The sequence below is a fragment of the Sceloporus occidentalis genome, unplaced genomic scaffold (genome assembly GCF_023333645.1).
Source record: "Sceloporus occidentalis isolate IW3139 unplaced genomic scaffold, rSceOcc1.0.p SCAF_16, whole genome shotgun sequence".
Taxonomy (NCBI): domain Eukaryota; kingdom Metazoa; phylum Chordata; class Lepidosauria; order Squamata; family Phrynosomatidae; genus Sceloporus; species Sceloporus occidentalis.
The window spans coordinates 10,796,707-10,819,342 of NW_028316996.1; the positions used below are offsets into that span (position 1 = coordinate 10,796,707).

Below are 22,636 nucleotides of genomic sequence, written 5' to 3' on the forward strand. Positions count from 1 at the left end.
CCATCAGAAGAGACGGAAACACCGGAATGGCCAACGGATCCTGAACCGACAGTTCCAGCAGAGCCGGAAACCAGGGCTGTGCGTGCCAGAGCGGAGTCACTAGAACCAAGGAGCCTCCTGCACGCCGAAGAAAGTGGACGACCCGAGGAATCAGGGCGAAGGGGGGAAAGGCATAAGCGCCGGACACCGGCCAAACCTGAGTGAAGGCGTCCGTCGCCAGGGCCTCCGGATCTGGAAGCCAGCTGAAGAACTCCCGGAGCTGGCGGTTCGTCCTCGACGCGAAGAGGTCTAGGTGTAGAGGCCCTCGGAGACGCAGGATGTCCTGGAAGACCCTCGGGTGAAGCCTCCAGTCGCTTGCATCTCTCCAATGTCTCGAGAACCAGTCTGCTAACAGGTTCTCCGGACCCGGGAGGTATTCCGCCTGCAAGGTGATGTTGCGAGGGAGACAAAAATCGAAGATGCGAGAAGCTTGGAGCGCGTACCTCCTAGGCGGTTGATGTACCGCACCGCCGAGACGTTGTCCATACGGAGAAGGAGACAGCAATCGGAACGGTCCCTTGCCAAGCTGCGGATAGCGAACGACCCCGCAATCAGCTCCAGACAGTTGATATGGAGGGATCGCTCCTCCAGCGACCAGGAGCCTCCCGTTGCCTCGGTGAGGGAAGCTGCACCCCAGCCTAGGGAACTGGCGTCGGACTCCAGGATGAAATCGGGCTGGGACCCGAAAATGGCCCGGCCGTTCCAGGCCTCCATATGGCGAAGCCACCAGTTCAACTCCTGACGAGCTTCTTGATCGAGCCGGATCGGCTGATCGTAGGAAGGGAGAGAGCGGAGGTGTCGCGCCTTCAAGCGCTGGAGAGCCCGGTAGTGCAAAGGGGCTGGAAAAATTGCCTGGATGGACGCCGAAAGCAGACCCACCACTCGAGCTAGCATGCGAAGTGAGCAAACCTCCCTCCGCAAAAGGACGCGGATCTCCTTCCGAATAGTCACCATCTTTGATCTGGGCAGACGCAGCATAGCCGCCTTGGAATCTATGATGAACCCCAGGAACTGAATCCGCTGACGAGGAACTAACTCGGACTTGAGCGTGTTGACGATGAAGCCCAACTGATGTAGCGACCGGACCACGAAATCCGTCTGTCCCTGGAGGAGAGTCCGACACCTGGAGAAAAGAAGAATGTCGTCGAGGTAAACAATACACGTAATCCCCCGAGAGCGGAAGAAAGCCATCACCGGCTTGAGGAGCTTCGTGAAGCACCAGGGGGCCGAACTGAGGCCGAACGGAAGAGAGCGGAATTGCCAAAGTTGATCGCCCCAGAGAAACTGAAGGAACTGCCTGTGATCCGGGTGGATAGGGACCGAGAGATAGGCGTCCTTGAGGTCCAACCTCGTGAACCAATCCCCTTCGGACATAAGGTCCCGTAAGAGGTGAATACCCTCCATTTTGAAGTGACGGTAAGCCACGAATGCGTTGAGGGACCGGAGATTTATTACGGGGCGAAATTCTCCGGAGCGTTTCCGGACTAGGAACACAGAGCTGAGGAAAGAGACGGGACCCCTGGACCGTTCGATAGCCCCCTTGGCCTTCAGAGACCGGAGCTCTGACTCTATGAGATGTTGGTCGGACACGGATCTGACCGCCGGAGGAGGTTTGCTTACCTGGAAGGGGGGAGACACGAAGTCTATCAGATACCCGCGAACCGTTTGGATGATCCAAGGGTCTGACGTAATCCGCACCCAGTTGCGGAAAAAACGGGAGATCCTGCCAGCAACCTGTGGATGGGAAGAGAGACAGGAAACATCTGTACTCACCGAACCCTGAGCGTCCTCTGGGGAAGCCGGTAGAAGCTCTGCCTCTGCTGCCTCCACGTTGTGGAAAGGGTCGCTGCTGGAAAGCCCCACGGTATGACGGTTGAGGCTGCTGGGGGTATCTGGAGCCTTGGAAAGAGTAACGGCTGGCGACCCGGCCCCGCGGTCGTCCAGCCCTGGAGGAAAAACGAGGGGCTGGCTGGAAAACCTTCCTCATGGAGAGCTTCGCTTTATTCCACGAAGACAGGAGGGAAACATGACGATTGAGCTCCTTGACAAAGGCGTCGCCAAAGAGCATACCGTTGGCGGCTGCCCCCAAATCTTTGGAGCCCAGTTCTGCCAGCCGAGGATCCATACGGAGCAGGACCGCCTTACGCCGTTCTGTGGCAACGGCGACGTTGGCGTTACCCAGAAGGCAAACAGTCCGGAGAGCCCATTCCCGGACAAGCTTGGAATCAAGGGGAGAGGCCTGGAGATAAGCCTTGTCTGCTAAAGACAAAATTTGGGTAATGGGGCCAACAAGATCCAGGATCTTATCCTGGGCGGATTTAAGACCCTGTTCTAAGCCCTTTCTAGGGTAGCGCGAAGCAGACAAAAGGGCGACCACATTAGGATCAAGCTCAGGAGTGAGCGCCACCTTATCGGGAATGCAGGGACGGGGACATTCCACCCGTAGCTTATTGCGTACCTCTTTAGATAACGGTTTGCGCAGCCATTTGTGAATATATAAAGCAATGTGCTCAGGAGGAGCCCATTCCGTGGCTCTGGGATGGCGCATTGTGGTGGGGTCAAATAGGGCAAAACCGGAGGGGTCTACGACCGGTAGGTCCGTAGAAGTAGAGGCAGAGTGGGGGGTAACCGAGGGGCCTCCGGAACGATGGGGTTCATTAAGAAGGGGTTCCTCCACCAAACACTCACGTACATATCGTGAGTCTAGAGTCCTGGACGAAGCCAGGTTAAGTGAAGCCTCAGAATTATCAGAACCCTCTGCCTGCCATTCATCTAAGATGGAGAGGGGGAGTTGGAGGGAATCCTCAACCCCAGCCGTATGGTGCACGGAGAGCAGGGAAGGGGCAGGAATTTTTGGGCGTTTGGCCGGAGCCTTGCCCTTGCCCGCCGAGGCACTGTTGCCCTTCCAGGGGCGTTTAGAAGATCTAGTCTCCTCCTCGGACTTTTCAGACCCAGAATCTGAAATGACATTAAAAGGAGCCACCGGGGCTGGAGGTGGAGGAAGGGCCGACTGGGGCATAGATGCCGACATTTTAGAAATGAATGACTCCACAGAGGAGGAGAATTTGGAATCTAGCCATGCCATGAAAGCGTCCTGGCTCGGGGCATTGTCCTGAGACATGATATAATCACAGGGGCTCAGCCTGATGTATATGAGGATATGAGACAGGGACTCAGCCTGCCGAAAGCCAATGCGATAATGGCCCTCAATATATATGCGCAAACAGGGGCTCAGCCTGTATAGTGTGACAGGGGCTCAGCCTGTCTGAAGCCAGAAGCAATAAAGGCTCCAACAATAAACTCCGAGGCACACAGAGAATAGAATAAATTCAGGGGCTCTGAAATAGAGGGACCTGCAATAAAAAACAAATGAATTGAAATGAAAAACGAGTAGAAATATAAATAGACTAAAACAAATCACAAATGGTGACCAAATCACGGAAAAACCCGAGCTCCGGACGCCACCAAAAACATGGCCGCCGAAAACGGCAGCAAGGAGACAAAAAAGAAACCAAGATGGCCGCCGCCACTGAAAAAACCGCGAAATAACAAAAATGGCGGCGAAATCTCGCGAGGCGAGACCTCCCCGTCAAACCAACATGGCCGCCGAGCGGCAACGAGGGACAGAAACCCGCGAAAACCGGCGAAAACCGGCAACAGCACCACCAGCACAACGAAAACGCCGGCAGTAAGAACGCCGGCAGAAGAGAGTAAAACGAGGTACTGAAAGTGCGGAACAGACCGGGGGGGGGGTTGCTAGTGGAGAAACGGGAAAGCCCTCAGGAGAGGACTAAGATAGAAAAATATTAAAGCCTAGGGGAGCATTCCCTAAAAGGCAGAAACATACTGAAAAACAACAAAGGGCAATAGACAAAATAGAGTAATAACACAGAATCTGTAATAAACGAATCTGACCTGTCACTATCGGTGAGCAGCAAAGAAAGAGGAAGTGGAAGGACTGGCTAGGGTTTATATACCTTGTGGTGTATGCCTATTGGTTGTTTTTTCTTTTTCAATGTTTCTTTCTTTGCTGCTATTGGTGAGAAGTAAAGGAAGATATGCAAAATAGGAAGCCTCCTGTCTTGCCTTAAAATTACATTTTGCACCACAGGACATGCCAAATACTAGGTCAAGGTGATCTTCTATTTCCTCTATTTTAAACAGATATGCCGCAACACAATGATAAAGTTATACTTTGAAATATATCATCATTACAGTATAATCTTGAAAGGTATTAACAATATCCTGAACTTCCTACCTATTCTAGGATTTTACTCCTGATTGTCAGGGCATATATTACCTATGCTAAATTGACTCCAATTGAAGACAAAAAGAAACAGAGTTTATTGTTTCAGAAAATAAATGCATAATTCACCTCTTTTTTACATATAATAAAAATATTGTGCATGTCTATGATATTAACTATAACAACAGAATGTTGTGAGGATACAAATGCATATATTGTATTTATTATTTTATTAGTTTACATGAAAAATCCATTATATTGGCCCCAGGAGTGTTTATTTATTTGAGTAGGTAGGAATCCCATTCTTCCATCTGCGCAATCCTGTTGTGGATATTTGTGAAGAACAAGCATTATATACTGAATTAACTTCCATTGTATTATGAAACAAGCTCCAGTCCACAGAGTAGTTAAGGACAATTATTAATGAACAAAGGGGAGAGATAAAGCAAAAGAAGAAGAGAGGTAGCGATAGAGGGGAGGAGAGATAATGAGAGATGAGGGAAAAACAGAAGAGAGGAGATGAAGAGAAAAAGGAAGGATAAAGAGAAAGGGGAAAACAGATAAAGAGAAATTGGAGAGAGGAGATAAGGAAAAAGATGAGATAATGTGAAAGGGGGATCAAAGAGGAGGAGGAGGGAAAACCAGAAAGGGTAGGAATAGGGTAAGAAGGGAAGAGATAAAGAGAGCAGAGAGAGGCAGAGAGAGGGGGGGCAATGATAAAGAGAAAGGGAAGACATGAGGAGAAAGGGGGATCAAAGAGAAGAGGATAAATAAATAAGAGAGATAAAAAATAAAAAGGAGAGGTGAAGAGAAATATAAGATGAGATAAAGAGAAATGGGAGAGATAATGAGAAAGAGGTGAGGTATTGAGATGGGAAGAAATTATGAGAAAGGGTAGAGAGAGAGTGTTTGTGTGTTATAGCAAGTATGTCTAAGGGCAATTGGGGTGCTGGGTAAATCTTGTGGATGCAATCTGACCAAGTCTTGTGTCTGTATGTAATCAGGGTGCTGGAGCAAGTCCTATGTATGCAATCTAGGTGCTGGGACAAATTCTGTGGGTGCAATCTAGGTGCTGGGTCATGCCCTATGTGTGCAATCTGGTGCTATGTCTGCAATCTGGGGAACAAGGCTGGCATTTGAGGTGTGCAACCTGTGATCTATGTTTGTAATTTAGGGTTTCCATGCCTTATTTATTTGATCTATACATTGGGGTTGTGTGTTTATTCATTGGCTCTATACACGCAATGCTATGCTTCCATGTTTTATTTATTTACTCTAACCCTGCAAATACAGGGTTTGTATGTATTATTCATTGAGCTATACCCACAATTAAGGTTTTTCTATGTGTTATTTATTTGATTTATACCTAAACTACATTGGGAAGGAAAAGAAAGTTATAGCACAGTGAAGAAGAGGATGAAAGGACCCTGAGGTGATGACAGTTTTATTAGACCTGAGAGAGAGGTTGTGTCAAAGTTATCTTGAAACAATTTCAAGTTTACATTTCAATAAGCATTCAGCAAGCACATACTTTTGTAACAGGTAAAAAAATGCACAGGCAAATAAGATTTTTGTGCACACCTACTACTACAAATTAAAGCAAACATTGCACCTGACAACGATATATTATTATATATGATCTTGTTGGATATCACATTCAAAAACCATGGCCATTAATATGGAGTTGGCTCTCACTTTATGGCTATAACAGCCTCCACTGTTCTAGGAAGGTTTTCCACAAGATTTTGGAGTATTTCTGGGATTTTTTTTCCCATTCAGCAAAACGAGCAAGGGGGATCCTGGCTTGCAACGAGCCCATTCATGAATCCAATTCATCCCAAAGGTGTTCAAGGCCAGTCAAGTTCTTCCGCTCTAAACTCATCCAACCATGTATTTATGGACCTTGCATTGTACACAGGGGCACAATCATGCTGAAATACAAAAGGACCTTCCCCAAACTGGTGCCACTAAATTGAAGGCAAACAATTGCTTTAAAATGCCTTTGTATCCTGTAGCACTAAAACTTAGGGGCCCAAACCCTGAAAAACAGTCCTAGACTATTATCCCTCCTACATCAAACTTTACAGTAGGCACTATGCATTTTGTGGGTAGTGTTCTCCTGGCATCATTAGACTTCCAGTGAAGCGTGATTGATCACTCTAGAGAGCATGGTCCCACTGCTATAGAGTCCATAAAAAGTGATGGCAGTTCTGGTTTCCACCACTGTGAATGTGACAGTGCTCAGTATATGGCATTTATGTCATAGTAAATATATTTACTTTTAGATTTTTCAGGTTTCTGTATTTATAGATTTAGGATTAGAATTACTTTTTTTTTAATTGGTGGCAGTTATCTTTAATATTTATTTAATAATAACTACATGTGATTTGTGAAAACTACAAATTAACATTTGTTTACACTGTTTAACTTTTTTATTGCCACAAATAGCTATATATGAGGGGGTGTAACCACAATGAAGAGGCTTAACCAGGAAGAGGTGTGATCATGATAGGGTATGGCATGATAGGGAGGGGCATCACCATGGGGGGGTTGACATTTTGTTGTCTGGGGCTCTGGATGGTCTCTCTAAGACATTACCATCAATGTAGGAAAGATGAGGAAGTAGCAAAATGACCCTTCAGACTCTGTTTCATGAGGACCACACTAAGGGTCCCCTGGGTAGCTACCCAAGAAGAATATCTCCTCCCAAACCATGGCCAATCTGTGGCATGGGACCAGCCCCCCCGTGACCATGTCACAAGCTCAGCCCCCTCACTGATGTCTGTGGCTTGTAATAAGGGCCATAATACAGAGGGTGGCAAGAAGTATTTGTATAGGCATCTTGTGTCTATATGCAAAGCTACAAAAGGAAAAAAGTATTGATGCTGGTAGTATGTTTTTTGGGGCTACTGTATGGAACCTCGGGATTAAAGGTAGCGACCCTGAGGATTGGAGGTTGTTCATCTGCCCAAGTCACCACCAGGGGTCTCTGTGGTTGATAGGGTACTTTTCTCCAGTGGCTTGTCTGCTAATTAAAGGCTTTTATAAGGTGGGGCTGATCTGAGCTTCTTTTGCTGGAGGGTTTCATGACCCTAGTCAGCATTGTGGTTGGGACCCCTGGCTTTGCCCTTTTGGTTACAGTATCTCACTTGTTTGATTGAGATTACCTGCATTTGACCTTCTGCCTGGATTTTGATTACTCTTACCATTCTGTTATGTTTTATCTTTCTCAGTGTATGACCTTGGCCACCCTGACCCGGATTCTGTCTCTGTTAGTCTCCCTAGTTCCTTTTCTGCCAGTTTCCATTGCATTTTGTTATCTACCAGACCCTGTCTCAGTCTCCCGTGTGCTCTTGGCTTTACCTGTATGTTATGTTGAAAAAGAGGACTAAGGCTACTGCACAAAACTGTCTGCTATCAGAGACTCCAAAATCTAACAGTCCTAGCAGGGGAGGGTGGCACTTTCACAATTAGCCTATGGTGATACATATGAAATGTGTCTTCATTCTTGCTCATTTCTATTATTCCCAAAGGGTCATACAGGGGATATTCACATTCCTGTAGCGTTAAAGTGTTTTTATCTCTAAGTATCTCATGTACCCTTCCCGCCTGGATCTAACGAAATTCCTGCGCTTCCTCTTGTTCTTTATTGTGTCTGCCTTCAGAATAATTATCATTGACAGAATGAACCTCAGATTCTCATTACTGCTGCTTTCATCATGAAAATAGACAGAAAGATCCATTGTCACTGATTAATTCAAAACATCAGCACCTGATCCCTCTTCCAGCAAACCAGGTATTGCTACTTTGTTATTTTGTATATTTTGCCTCTGCGAATCCATCCTGATGCTGATCGTAAACCTTGACCGTTGACCTGTCAGAATAAGACTTCCCCAGTTCCCACCACAGTGCCACATAATGACACAGTGACAGCATTATGAAAACAAATAACTGAAGGTTCTTTAAGCGACACAACAACAAAAACATAGTGCAGCAAGTACTGAACAATAACCATGAGGGAAACATAAATGGAGAACCGAGTGTGTGTTAGCTTATGAGTTTTATTATAAACTGGGTATATGGCAAAAAGATGGTTATCTAGTTAATCTCTGAAAACCACACCAATAACCATTCTCTTTTTTTCCTAATCTTTAGGATGGGTCATAGCAGAAGAAATGAAATACAGACAAATGAATTGCCTCTCACAATGCTGAGAATTGCTTTATGACATTTTGATGTACTATTTACCATGCCACGTTGCAATCCCCTTCTACAAATTATTATGTTGCCTTTTTTATTGGCATAGTTTGGTCTGTGGGAGGTAAAGATCATCCCATACACACTCTCACACTTACATAAACCTACACACTCATGCTAAAACACACACATACACACTAACAGACATACATGCTCATTTTAACACAGACTTAGTGGGTTGTACAGCTAATTTCCGTAAATGTATGACATTTCTCATGAATAAAATGAAAGTATAGGGGTACACGTCTTATATTTGCTTATTCTATATTTTGTTTGAAATAATTCTTCAGCCTTAAGAATATTAAAAAAACAACCTGAACCAACTATGGGAACAGATGTAAATCCATATTGCCATGGTTTAGTAAAAAACTCAAAACAAGTTTAAAAGTTATAATGTGGGCAGATTTGTGGAAAAAAAAAAGCTGTGCCCGGAGGCTCTGCCCGGATAAGGATACGGAAGCAAAAGGGAAACAATTGAAAGAGAGAGAGCATGAGAACATGAGAGTGAGTAAGAGTGAGAGTGTGAAAGAGCTTGACTATGAATGAGAGAGTGAAAGTGGGGATGTTCACTGAATACATTATTATTATTTGCTAGCGAGTCTAGCAAAAAAGTTTAGTTTTATACACTCCAATTGATGATGTTTTTATGCAGCATTGGTCCCTGATAAGTCAGACAGTAGTATACTACTCCCCACAACTGTACCTTATGTATTGATGAATTTTAACCCCTTAGATTTCTAGCCATGAGGGAGCTATGTAGTTGGCAAACTGGGCACAACTTGTCAACTGTATATCTCTTACAAATTGGCACTCCGGCTACTGACCAATCAACAGCCTTCTTCTTACTCCCCATAGGAAGTCTTCCATGTCAAAGTATACATGCAAGACTTCCATTCAAGACAAATGCCACACTTTTACACTTACAGTAAACACAAGACAAATTTTAGGGAGGCATTAGGGCCGCTGATCAGTAACTGATCTTCAGCTTCTTCCTTGTACATCCACTATAGTTGTTTGCCACCATGGGAAAAGTGAGCCCTGCTTACTGATCTGTTTATCAGCTTACATTAACAAAAGCAGGGAACAAACATTGTAACATACCGGTCAAAATCACCCTTCCCCCCAAAAAAAAATTGGACAAAACAGACTTTTTTTTTGTATAAATGTTTAAAAATCTAAATAAATTAAAAAAAATGCAAATTAGGATGGTATCCTTGTCCACAAAACAATCAGGTTTTCCAGAGGTGCTGTAAGGGTGGCTTACTGGTGGAAATGTGTTTACTTAGCATAATTAACCCATCTTATCTGGTTAAAGTAGGTTAATTGATACAGGAAGCAAACATATGTACAGTAACTCTGCAGTTACTCTTCCCACAAGAAAATAATTAGCGATAATGTGCTTGTGGTTGCTTATGGTCGATGGTAAACCATCCAGCCGAAATGCATTTCATGAACGTTAAACACATAGAGATTGTTGATGTCCACCTTGAAAAACACAGTATTAGCTTCACATCTGGATTAAACATATACCTTTTTGTTTGGTTTAAGTTGGTTTAGATTTAAGACGCATGGGAGCCCTTGATAGAATTATGTGTACAAATCAAACATAAATGAATTGATGTGCGTTATCAGGTACTGCAAAATAAAGCATTACATTTTATGGTTTGACATGATCTCGCATGAATTCTCCATGTGTTTATTGCATAATTATCGTTTGCATTCACTGCACTTAACACCATTTGCAATAAATGTCACTGATCGCTTTGCCTTCCATGTAGTATTATAGTTGTAAAGGTGAGGGTAACTAATCTGTTATGTGATTCATCCATTTATGTCAGAGCCCTGAGGATATATGGTTGCCAAGGCAATATTTGTGAAGCAGCCACATAACAAAATTAATCAAAGAAGGCCGACAGTACGAATATTTTTTAAGATGCAGTAACAACTATATTAGTTATTGTGTTTTGAATGAAACTAGCTGTGTCCCTTATTGATCAATATAAATGAAATATAATTATAGATCCATCCTATATCCGCTTCTGTATTCTTCTCTCACCTAGAGGATGAAGTTCATACTTCATTAAAAATACAAATCACTGTACTTTGGTTCCCAAAGGTGATTCTCTAATCTGCTCAACAAACCCCATTTCTGGATGAAACGTTTTATCAGAATGTAATTGGATTTCGTGAAGGCGTTTTATAATATTGTCTGCTCATGAGTAATTAAACATTTTGCTTTGAAAAAAGCCTTGCAAGACTTTTCTCATTAAATGTTGCTCTGTTTTTCTCATTTAGTCTTCTTGGGATGTCTTCTTGGGATGGCTTCTTGCCTCCAGGATAAGAGATGCCTTTCATTGTCTTTAAAATGTGTTACTCCCTGAACAGACCTAGAACATACATTGTGAGATTGTTTGGATATCATGGGTTTATTCAATTTATTTAAAACCAGCAACAGCCTAGCGCTCAGGATGGTATTATAAAGATTACCTTCTACCTGCCAGTCAAAAGAACAGGTCAAGGGCCAAGGTGTTTTTGTGCAATTACCAGCAATATCTCTATACAGTGGATCACCTCATCCAAGGAAACAATAAACTGCATCCAGGTTGTACCTCCTTGGGGCTCATAAGTACCTTATGCTTCAAGCTACCATGGCGTGAAGTCCAGTCCAAGTGACTCCACATCTCTCAAATACTACACTCGTTGTTACCCAAAATGCAAAAATGGTATGTGAGAAAGCCCTCCAGCGCAGAGAGCACAGCAAGCAAAATAAAACAAGTAATGGCAATATGGACATATTGACTTTATTTTTGTTTGTTTAAGATAACAAATCATTGGCTAGATGCCAAGCCCAGATTGACTTGCCTGGGCCAGAGAAGTTCCTATCATGCACTGATGAGCTCTTTACCAGATGGAAAAGGCCGAATTTCTCACCCTATGCTTTATTTAGAGCAGCAAGGATATGCAAATGAAGGAGTAATCATCGTTTAGTAATCAATTAAAAAAGCGGCATGCTTTGTGTCCTAGACATGTCCATATTGGCTTAAACATATTTTATTTTCCTTGCATCTTTCTTTACAGTTGCTCCTCTGCCTTTTTGTAGTGTAGTGCCGGTAAAAGGGGGAAATGCTTGCTCACTATATCCTGTGTGTATTTAAAAACCATATTCCACTGGTAGGGGGTAAAATAATATAAAGTGGAGAGGCCAGGGACCACTGTATTTGACCCCTGGGCCAAAAGATGCCAGCCCTCCTATCCCTAGAGCAAAGTTAAAAGTTTATATATTGTACCCATAAGTAAAGACAACGGTAGTTGACTTATTATGGCTTTTGAAAATGACATGTTGGATTTGGGTTGGGATTATATATCTTGTTATCTACGATAAGATAGCAAGTGGAATATTATACAAATGCCATTGACATCATCGCACACATTTCTGCATAACCATAGCATTCGATGTCTCTAGTTGCGTTGGAAATACAATGTTTTTATGTTACTTGCAGTGGTTTTAAGATAACACAGCATGCATCAAGTCATAAAACGTGCATAATTTTAGTTTCATTATCATCAACAGATTGCCATTGCTTTATATACCTGTAAATTAGCCCTTTTTACCTCTTTATTGCACTGTACAATTAGGGATAAACTAGACATCCATACACTCGATGAACTGATAACACGTTTGAAGCTCTTTGGAGTCCTCTTACGCATGGGCTCCGTCTTGGAATCCTTCCCACTAGTATTGTTCTAAATTTTTGCAGCCTTATTAAAAAATGTTATCAATTTGTGGGGATTTTCACCAAGTTTATTCTTAATGCACAACCCCAATGTCTTTTTTGGAGCCTACAGTCATTACTATGACAGTGATGGTATGTGGAATATGAGGGATTCCAAGTAAGCGACGCACGTGCACCCAGCCATCCACGTGATGTAATAGAAAACATGATTCATTAGACCAGGCCACCTTTTTCCATTGCTCTGTGGTCCGGCTCACATGCCCATTGCAGGTGCTTTCAGCAGTGGACAGGGGTCAGCATGGCCACAATGAATGGTCTGTGGCTACACAGCCCCATTCGCAACAAACTGCGATGAGCGGTGTGTTCTGACATCTTTCCATTGGAACCAGCATTAACTTTTTCAGCAATTTGAGCTAGCCCCCCACCCCTTACTGATTTTGTCATTTCTAGTGGTATTTAGATCCTGAAACCTCCAATTTACAATTTTTACTCAATTAATACTCTACTAACTGCTCATATGAACAAATTAACTCAGTCATGACCTTTTCTTTTGATGCACCATTAAAAGAAATCTTCATAATTCCTCACAATTCAGTTAGTAGACTTGACTTATTTGACTTTTTCATCCAACATCCACTCCAGATTTTGGTTGTTTTTAAAACAGTATGAAAAAGGTATTAATGATAAAAATGAACAGACTTATAGTATGGCATGTAAGCAAACATTAATATTAAGGACAAGAGAGAAACTTACTAATCATATGTAGAATATAAATTTATACATATGTTGTGAATATACACCAAATACATGAGTAAAAAGAATCACTACAAATTGGTAAAAAGTTTTAATAGGATAATTATTAAATTATAAACTCATGGAAACCTATAAATCAAAAATGTGTATTTTTCTCTCTGGTCCTTAATATGGGGTTTCTTTAAGAATGGAGAATCTGTAAAGTGGCATACTAGTAACAATTCAATCAATCAATCCATTGTCACCAGTGTGATTGCATCTCTCATTGCCCTGTTGGAAGGATATCTGATATTAAATAAACAGCCAGATGCAACAACAGACATTTTTTACAAAGATATATGAGTCTAAAGGGAATGGAAAAACATTTTATATAGGTAACGCTGACTTTTCTAATTATTTGAGGAACTTTTGTATTCCTTTTGTATTTTATTCATGTGTTGCTATTAGCTGCAACAGTCCTTTGAAATCTAAATGATTTCCATTTTGTTTAATGTAACGAAGAGTTATGGCTTCCCCTCCACTTTTGCTATTGGTCATCACTTACCATTATCAATTGTCTACCCTAATGAACTTTTTGGACAACCCTTGCTGACTGAACTATGCATTAAGCAAGACAAGATTTTCAACATGTTTCCTTACTAAAGGAAGTGCCGTAGAAAATATTTGCATTATTAAAAGGAAGTTTGTATGGCTGCCTATATATTATTATATAATTGGGTGATACTATGCACACATTTATATATTGTATATACAGAATATATACATTATGTTTTTATATGTTAATAAGGAATTCAACAAAAAATGTGTTTGCATATGTACTGTATGGAACAGGAGAAGGATGTCTCTGCAATAGAACAAGCTGTCAAATATTTGCCTTTGTTAGTCATCCAGGAAATGTTAATGTACTTGAAGAAACATGAAGCAAATGGAAAATACACAATAATACCTGATATTACGTAGAGTGAAAGGAAAGAAAGGTTGGTCCGAGGAAAGTCATTTTCTGTATGTGCTGCAAGCAGCAATGTGTAACATAAGAGCCTGGATATGTTGATATAGAACTATGTATGCTCACTATGGCTCCATATGTTATGAATTTTGTCTACAGATATAACAATGATGGTTCTAGTTTGAAGCCACCTTTGGCCATATGGAAGCAATGTGACACTGAGCTGACTATATGTTGTGTGTTACACATTCAGTACACACATTTCAACCTATAAATAAAATATTTTATGATAGCTGGAAAATTGAATAGACATTTACATCTTATGCAACAAATAGATATATATGAGGGGGTGTAACCACAATGAAGAGGCTTAACAAGGAAGAGGTGTGATCATGATAGGGTATGGCATGATAGGGAGGGGCATCACCATGGGGGGGTTGACATTTTGTTGTCTGGGGCTCTGGATGGTCTCTCTAAGACATTACCATCAATGTAGGAAAGATGAGGAAGTGGCAAAATGACCCTTCAGACTCTGTTTCATGAGGACCACACTAAGGGTCCCCTGGGTAGCTACCCAAGAAGAATATCTCCTCCCAAACCATGGCCAATCTGTGGCATGGGACCAGCCCCCCGTGACCATGTCACAAGCTCAGCCCCCTCACTGATGTCTGTGGCTTGTAATAAGGGCCATAATACAGAGGGTGGCAAGAAGTATGTGTATAGGCATCTTGTGTCTATATGCAAAGCTACAAAAGGAAAAAAGTATTGATGCTGGTAGTATGTTTTTTGGGGCTACTGTATGGAACCTCGGTATTAAAGGTAGCGACCCTGAGGATTGGAGGTTGTTCATCTGCCCAAGTCACCACCAGGGGTCTCTGTGGTTGATAGGGTACTTTTCTCCAGTGGCTTGTCTGCTAATTAAAGGCTTTTATAAGGTGGGGCTGATCTGAGCTTCTTTTGCTGGAGGGTTTCATGACCCTAGTCAGCATTGTGGTTGGGACCCCTGGCTTTGCCCTTTTGGTTACAGTATCTCACTTGTTTGATTGAGATTACCTGCATTTGACCTTCTGCCTGGATTTTGATTACTCTTACCATTTTGTTATGTTTTAGCTTTGGTGATGGCTCTAGTTTCCTAGTAAACTTGTGCATTCGGATTTGTACAAACTGGTTCTTAACCAAAGTTGCCTGTTTAATGCATTCATACGAATCGTTGAAATTGAAACTGCCAAAAATGAATTGAAAAACTGCGGAAATTTGGTTGATTTTCATTCATTTGTTTGCCTGATATAGATGTGTCATCTCTCCCTCTCTGTCAGGTAGGGGGGTACGGAGCGTGGCGCAGGCACCACTACACAAAGTCCAGTACGCAGTACAAAGAGGGGCAAATCCAATAGAAGAGTCGGGGTCACGGTCCAAAGGTCAAGGCAGGCAGCAGACAGCATAAACGTGGGACGAAAGCCAAATAGTCAGGATACCAGGGATTCACAGAATACAGAGAGGTTATACACTATGATGAAGCTTAACAAAGAAGCATTGGTGCAGAGGCTTGTGGGGATTATATATGGGCAGGTAATGAGTGATCCACCCCTAGCACCTGATCCCCTCCCACACTAAGGGCTTGTTCCCCTCCCTGCTGCTACACCTGAGTGGAGGGAGACAGAGCAGTGTCTACCTCCTCCCCCTCCCTCTGGTGGCTGTGGAGAGGGAGGTTGCATCAACGGGGCTAAGCCCCGCCCCCTCCTCTCCGAGAGCGCGGCGCCGTGATCGGGAGGTCCGCGGGCAGGAGTAGACCTCCTGCCTGACGGTTCCCGCGACGCGGGACCCGAGACTCGGCGTGGCGCACGGTCCTGGGACCGTGCGGCCACGTCGCGAGGAGGCCGGCCGACAGGGATCGTGGTCCGGGCGGACGGACCCCGCAGCGAGGTAGGTGGTCCCCGCCGGGTCTGACACTCTTGCACATTTTCTGGGAGTTGCCCGTCATTAGAAGATGTTGCTTTATCTGGGGTCATAAAGGCTTAAAAAATCTATGATTAGCATTTTTTGCAGCATTCCCAGAAAAAGGTTCAAAGTGGGTACAAATGCAAACTCCACAGGAAACAATCATGGACAGGTACAAAAGGTTACCTACAGCAACAACAAAAAACATTGCAATGCTAGTGATACTGAAAAAGTCCTATCTCAGATCACTCTACAATTAAAATTTTAATAAAATCTTAAAAAATCTCAGCCAAAACATCAAGAGGTGTAAACATAAGGAAAAGAAAAGTAAAGATTTCAGGGGTTATATGGACCTGAAGTTACTTGTACTGGGAGACTGTTCCACATATCCACCACCCCTAAGTAAAGTAAATCTGCATTACGCTAAGTAAGACTTTACTACATTTAATAAAAGAACAAATCTCAGGGGTTCTGTGGACTTCAAGTTTCTTCTGCTGGAAGGCTGTTCCAAATAGCCACCACCCTCTCATTGAAGTAAGTCTTCCTTACATTAAGTAAAACATTATTACATTAAATACAAATCTAAGACGGGGCATAATTAATATGCAAATGAAAATTAACCACTTTATTGTCTGTAAGGAAAGCTGTGCATGAATTTACCTCTACAGAGAAGCAAGGCTTATATTATAATCTAGAGCAGCTTCTGTTTCAGTGATTGTATATGTACTACGTGTTTGCCCTCCTCCTATGCAGCAGGACACTGTCTCACATACTGACCCCCATTATATGTCAGCTAAAGTAGTGCAGGAACAAGAGCCATTCAAAGAACGTTAGACTGGTGAGTTTTATAGGCCTGTTAGGTATCTGCTAAATGTAAAAACAAATTATAATTGATTTTCTGTCTACCTTTATAAATTGACTGCTGTTTATTGCCATGCATTTCTATTGTCAATGACTTGGAAGGCAGAAGAGTAATGCTTATTATACATATTCTGACCTGCATTATATCCATGTGTCTCTCTACAATACAGCACATTCCCTGTCCTCGGTATTTTTTCAATTTCAGCTTTTATCATTCATTACTTCAAAGGTGTACATATCAGAATAATGCTTTCATTTTATACGTACAGTTGTAAGTATAGGCACTGTATATTTATATGCCAACAAAAAGGTCAAAACGGCAAGAAAATTCCATAAATGTCTATGGTGAAAGACAAGAATACCTTTATATACAGCACCTCCATTGTCTTTCTATTCTTCTCAAGCACTCTCTCCACCAAGCTACATTATTAGTACTAATTATTAAAACTAGCAGCCCATTCAAGATAAAGAGGCATTTATTTTCTGTTTCAAAGAAAACATTTTTAAACCTTTAAAGGATATATCTTCAAAAATATGTGGTGTTCCTTGTGTGCTTTTAAGTATTGCTCAGTGGTAAAACAGAACTGGAGATTTCAGACCCTTCACCTAATGAACATTTCAGTGACATGGCTGGTACACAACCTGTTATTACATGCCCCATGATTATAGCTTAAATAGTTTAACTTACACTTAGCAAATTGGATAATAGTACTACTGTAATTTAGTTTCTGCAGTCTAAAGGCTATGAAATGTAAGACTTAAGGGCAACGGATTTCGAGTGGATATCAAACTATAAGTCAGGGTTAAATGAATACTTTCACTAAAAAGATGTGATATACATCTTCATAATCCATTACACCAATAAAGCACTGTAGCCTTACAACCAAATTTACAAATACACTATATGTCCAAAATTAGTTGGACACCTGACAATTACACTTATATGAGCTTGTTGAATATCTCATTCCAAAACAGTGTGCAATTATATGGAATTGTGCCTCACTTTGCAGCTATAACAGCATCCACTCAAATTTGGAGTATTTCTGTGGGAATTTGTGCCCATTCAGCCAAACAATCTGTGTGATCAGAAAATGATGTTGGACAAGAAGGCTTGGTTCACAATCTGAATTCCAATTCATCCCAAAGGTGTTCAATGGGTTAAGGTCAGAGCTCTGTGCTGGCCAGTAAAGTTCTTTCACACCCTTCACCCTAAATAAGGAGCCCAAACCCTGAGAACAGCCCCAGACTATTATCCCTCCTCCATTAAACTTTACAGTAGGTTCTCTACATTCTTGTAGGTAGTGTTCTCCTGGCATCCACCAAATCAAGTTTTGTCCATCAGACTTTCAGATAGTGAAGCATAATGTATCACTTGAGAAAACGCGTTTCCACTACTCCAGAGTCCAGTGGTGATGTACTTTACATTCCAGCCGCCCCCTGACATTGCTTCTGGTGCTCAGTGGTTGTGCTGATGTTGCTTCCATAGGCTGTTTGGAACTCTTTAGTGAGTGGTGCTACAGAGGACAGGTGATTTTTATGTAATAGTATGTAAGTGATAGGCGCTACTTTAACAAACAATATACATGTTCAACAAAACCACACAGCACCTTCGACTGTGAGTAGAAGAGGAGATAAATCAGGTGATTTTTATGTGCTTCAGCACTCAGTTGCCCCGCTCTTCCTCGTCACAATAATAGCATATTGTTGTAAGGTGGATAGAGTAAGGTGGATGGAACCACATCACAACAATAACTTCTTAATGCCCAGAGGGAAAGGCAATTCCTCAAGCTGCAGTTCCCCAGTAAGATGCAGTGTGAGCCACAAAAAGTAGGGTTCAAAAGTCCACTAGCACTATCTGCTTTTACCGTATTTGCTCGATTAGAAGATGACCCTGATTATAAGACGACCCCACAAAATCTGAATATTAATTTAGGAAAAAAGAAAAAGCCTGAATATAAGACGACCCTATAGGAAAAAAGTTTTACCAGTAAATGTTAATTCATATAAACTATTTTTTTTAATAAAAGCTATGATTGAGAAAAATATTTTGGTTTTATTTCCTTCTATTTTCCAACCTGCCCCCCCCAGTTATGCACTTGCAGTAGTACTAGTGAAACAGGCAGGACCATACTAATAGAATTATTATCTGATGTTGAAAGACAAATACAACAGTGGTGACAGAAGCCTACACTGGACCATAATAACATACACTATATGGACAAATGTATTGGGACACCAATAACAATGTGACAATGTGTAGTTGGCCCCCCTTTTGCAGCTACAACAGCTTCCATTTTTCTGGGAAGGCTTTCCATAAGATTTTGGAGTGTTTCTGTGGGATTTTTTTGCCCATTCATCCAGTAGAGCATTTATAAGGCCAGGCACTGTGTCAGGCCCCATCCATGCCATGGAGCTGCTTAACTCTGGTATTCCATTTTTCCCCTATAGTTTCCTATCTTGCTACAGTTCCCCTGTCTTGCTACAGATTCTCTTTTCTGTATTTCCTTCTGTGTTATGCTTTATGCTTGTTTGATAATCCATTCCTGGATTTCCTTATGATCTGTCATTAACTTCTGATTCCAGTCCTGCTCTTAACTTCTGTCTCCTTTATGAGTTGTGCTCTACTCGTTTGTTATGGTTGTCTCAGTCTGCAATCCAAAGGTATGTCTGTATCTCTTTCTGTGCTTAGATTCAATGTTTAGTTTCAGCCTATAAGAAATTCAGTAGGCAGGGTTTAGCGCTAGGACCCACCTAAGATTGGATTGCTTTGGCATAGTGGTGGGTAAAGCATACTTTGGCCATATGATGTGACTAAATCTCCAATATTTATCTTATAGTCCTAGGCTAGCCCTGTATTTATGTCTGTCAGCATTTATGTTACCTTTGCCCTCTTTTCTCTGAAGCGTGTGAGTATCTCGGCTCCTCACTACAACCCTTGTGTTCCTTGCCTTGCTCCCTGTCCTTTGTTGTGCCCTGTACCATGTACTGTATGTCTTGTTTGGTTATGTTTAGATTTGTGTTCTGTGTATTCTTACTTATGTTCGGCTTTGCTTATTCAATTTCCCATGTATTTCTTTTTTGCTATGTTTCTTGCTCACTCTCCCTCTTTCTTGCTAAGTCCCACTTGCTCGCTCTGTACCCCTTGCTCGCTGAGTCCTCTTGCTTGTTATGCTTCTCTAGAACCCTTGAAATAACTCTGCTTGGCCTCAGCCTGGAGCAATTTTCCTGTAGTGCTATCTCTCATGTCTGCTCCAGGGTTCCTCCAGGTCTTGCTTTGTTTTGTACTGATAACATCCGCTGCTATGTCAGAGCCCTGGTATGTGGCCGTACAACCCTAGGGGCTCAACATCCGGCAAAGCGCAGTTGCCCTGCACCAGGCCCTGTCTGACTCTGCTACAACTAATGAATACTAAGATTGGCCGCTCTAAGTCCCTAAGGTAAGCCGGATGGACCTCACCCGTGACACACTGATGTTGAACTTGAAGGCCTGGCTCGAATCTCCTTTCCAGTTCATCCCAAATGTGTTCGATGGGGTTGAAGTCAGGGCTTTGTACGGGCCAGTCAAGTTCTTCCACACCAAACTCAACACCATATCTTTATGGACCTTGATGTGTGCACTGGGGCCTTCACCAAACTGTTCCCTCAAAGTTGGAAGAATAGCATTGTCCAAAATGTCTTGGAATGCTGAAGCATTAAGCCTTCACTGGAAGTAAGGGGCCTAGCCCAACCCCTGAAAAAGAGCCCCATACCATTATCCCTCACTCCACAGAACAAATTTCCACAGCTCCAGAGTCCAGTAGCGGGGGTGCTTTACACCACTCCATAAGACACTTGGCATTGTACTTGGTGATGGGAGGAAAGGTGTATAATGCTTCTAATATATATATATATATTGTCAGGCAAGTTCAAAAATAAGATAAGACCAATCTAAGCAGATGCTAATAAGCTCCCCAAACCAATTTCATTATAATCTTAATAAACATATGTGTCACCATCATGCTTTACAAAATTATTTCTTTGTACATTGTGACCTAGTCACAATCAAAGAGAGTCTTATCAAAGAGAGTTTTATGGATACTTACAGTATATTTATCCTTGGAATGCTTCTATTTATATCGACTGAACAAAGGCATTAAAGAAAAGGTCAGCTCTTTCAGACATCTGAGGTTTTTGCATGAAAGGATTTAATTTTATGTGAAAGGTAATGTTCTTCTAGAATGGCATACACATTGCTGGATCATGTGTACAAAACTCTATATAAATATACAGGTGAATAGAAGACAATGGGTTCAATCCAGGTTAATGAAGAAAAAAAAAATGCTTAAACCATCCCACTTCAACTCCCAGGGCACAAAATTATATATAAAAATATATTTAGACTTCTGTACATATACTTTAGATGTTAATAAGGTGGTCGCATCAGGTGGTTCACCCTAACTGCTTGGAAATGGCACACGGTTGGGTTATACAGTCTGCAAGTTGCCACCTGCCGACCCTGTTTGCTGCTTTCCTTACTGCTGAGCACTGGGATTTGGGTGGGAGTGAGCTATGAAGACTGTGTCACAGTTCTCCTTAATGTTATTGGGCCAGTTGAGAAGATCAGTGATCTCCCTTTTAACCGACCCGCTGAACAGTGGTGCTACAGGAAGCCTGATATCCCAAGAGCTTGATAAGTTACCTGTTTTGCCACAAAGGGGCTGCTGCCCCCCACGACCTGCCATCCTAGGCCAGAATTCATCAGCGGTTAAAGGGTACATCTCTGAGTAACTTTTAAGCTAATATCACATGACTGTGTCAATATTGACAGATCTATTAAAGGTAGAATTTACTGATTATACTTTTAAATGACAGCTTTCATTGAGTTCATTTTCAACAGGTAGAATAAGGTGAAGCCACTGCTAATGCTAATCATATTCCTATCTGTGAATACATACTATGGTCATAGTATGGGTTACGTTATCATCTAGAAAAATACAAATGCATTCGACTCCTGTTGGTTTCATAAAAAAATAAAACAAAAATAGTACTATATCTTGCCAACAACATGGTATCAAATGATTTAAAGTGATAAAAAGAAATTGGTAAATTAAGCATTTAACCCAAATAAAGTTATAACATATCTAATATGTATTTAAATGTAACAATCAAACTGTCTAAAAATCTTTTTTAAAAGGAAAATAATCCAGCCATAAGTGATCTTTGAGCATTTATTTTTGTTACTATTGTCATGATTAATACCACTTGTATGAAAGAAATCAATACATATGTTATAGTGTCTGACATTTTATTCACTTGTAATAAATGCATTCTTCAATGTTCCCGTTTAAATGTTCATAGCGTTATTAAACAGCTGACATCAAAGCCAATAAAGCAGACAGCACAAGTAGTTCCATTTTGATGACTGCACAACTATAAACTTTGACCACAAATGCTTTATTCTGATAACAGAAACAGATGGACAATATTGTAATGCTCCATTAATGAGGAATAGAATGGGACACATTAAATATATGTGTCTTTATTTTTTTTTTTTACATTAGAACAATCATTGTATATTCCCCCCTGTAATAGTTACAGGGGGGAATATACAGAAGGAGGAGGAGCTTATATAATGATTTTCATACCAACCACCACTTAAATAATATGTTTTAATGTGATACAAGCCTGACCATATGATCAGTGACAAGGTTAACGGAAGTGCTTTCTTGTATTTGAAAAATGTCTGGTCCTTGAATTCAACTGAGCAAATGCTGTTTATATGGACTACAGTTCAAACATTTCCCTGACAGCCGCCATTATCCTTTTTGTTGATCTAATGAGTAATAGAGTGCAAGAAAACCACACAGGAGACAGCACATCGTA

At 41.8% G+C, this 22,636-nt stretch overlaps 1 protein-coding gene across 1 annotated transcript in view; it reads left to right on the plus strand.

The window, feature by feature from the left end:
• Window positions 1–3,593: 3,593 nt before the first annotated feature.
• LOC149303024 (neuroendocrine convertase 1-like) overlaps window positions 3,594–22,636 on the plus strand; it is a 44,996-nt gene continuing 25,953 nt past the window's right edge. The window contains exons 1-2 of the mRNA XM_089481747.1: window positions 3,594–3,727; window positions 19,422–19,435. Coding sequence (XP_089337873.1) covers window positions 3,594–3,727; window positions 19,422–19,435 — 148 coding nt within the window. The remainder of the gene's footprint in view (window positions 3,728–19,421; window positions 19,436–22,636) is intronic.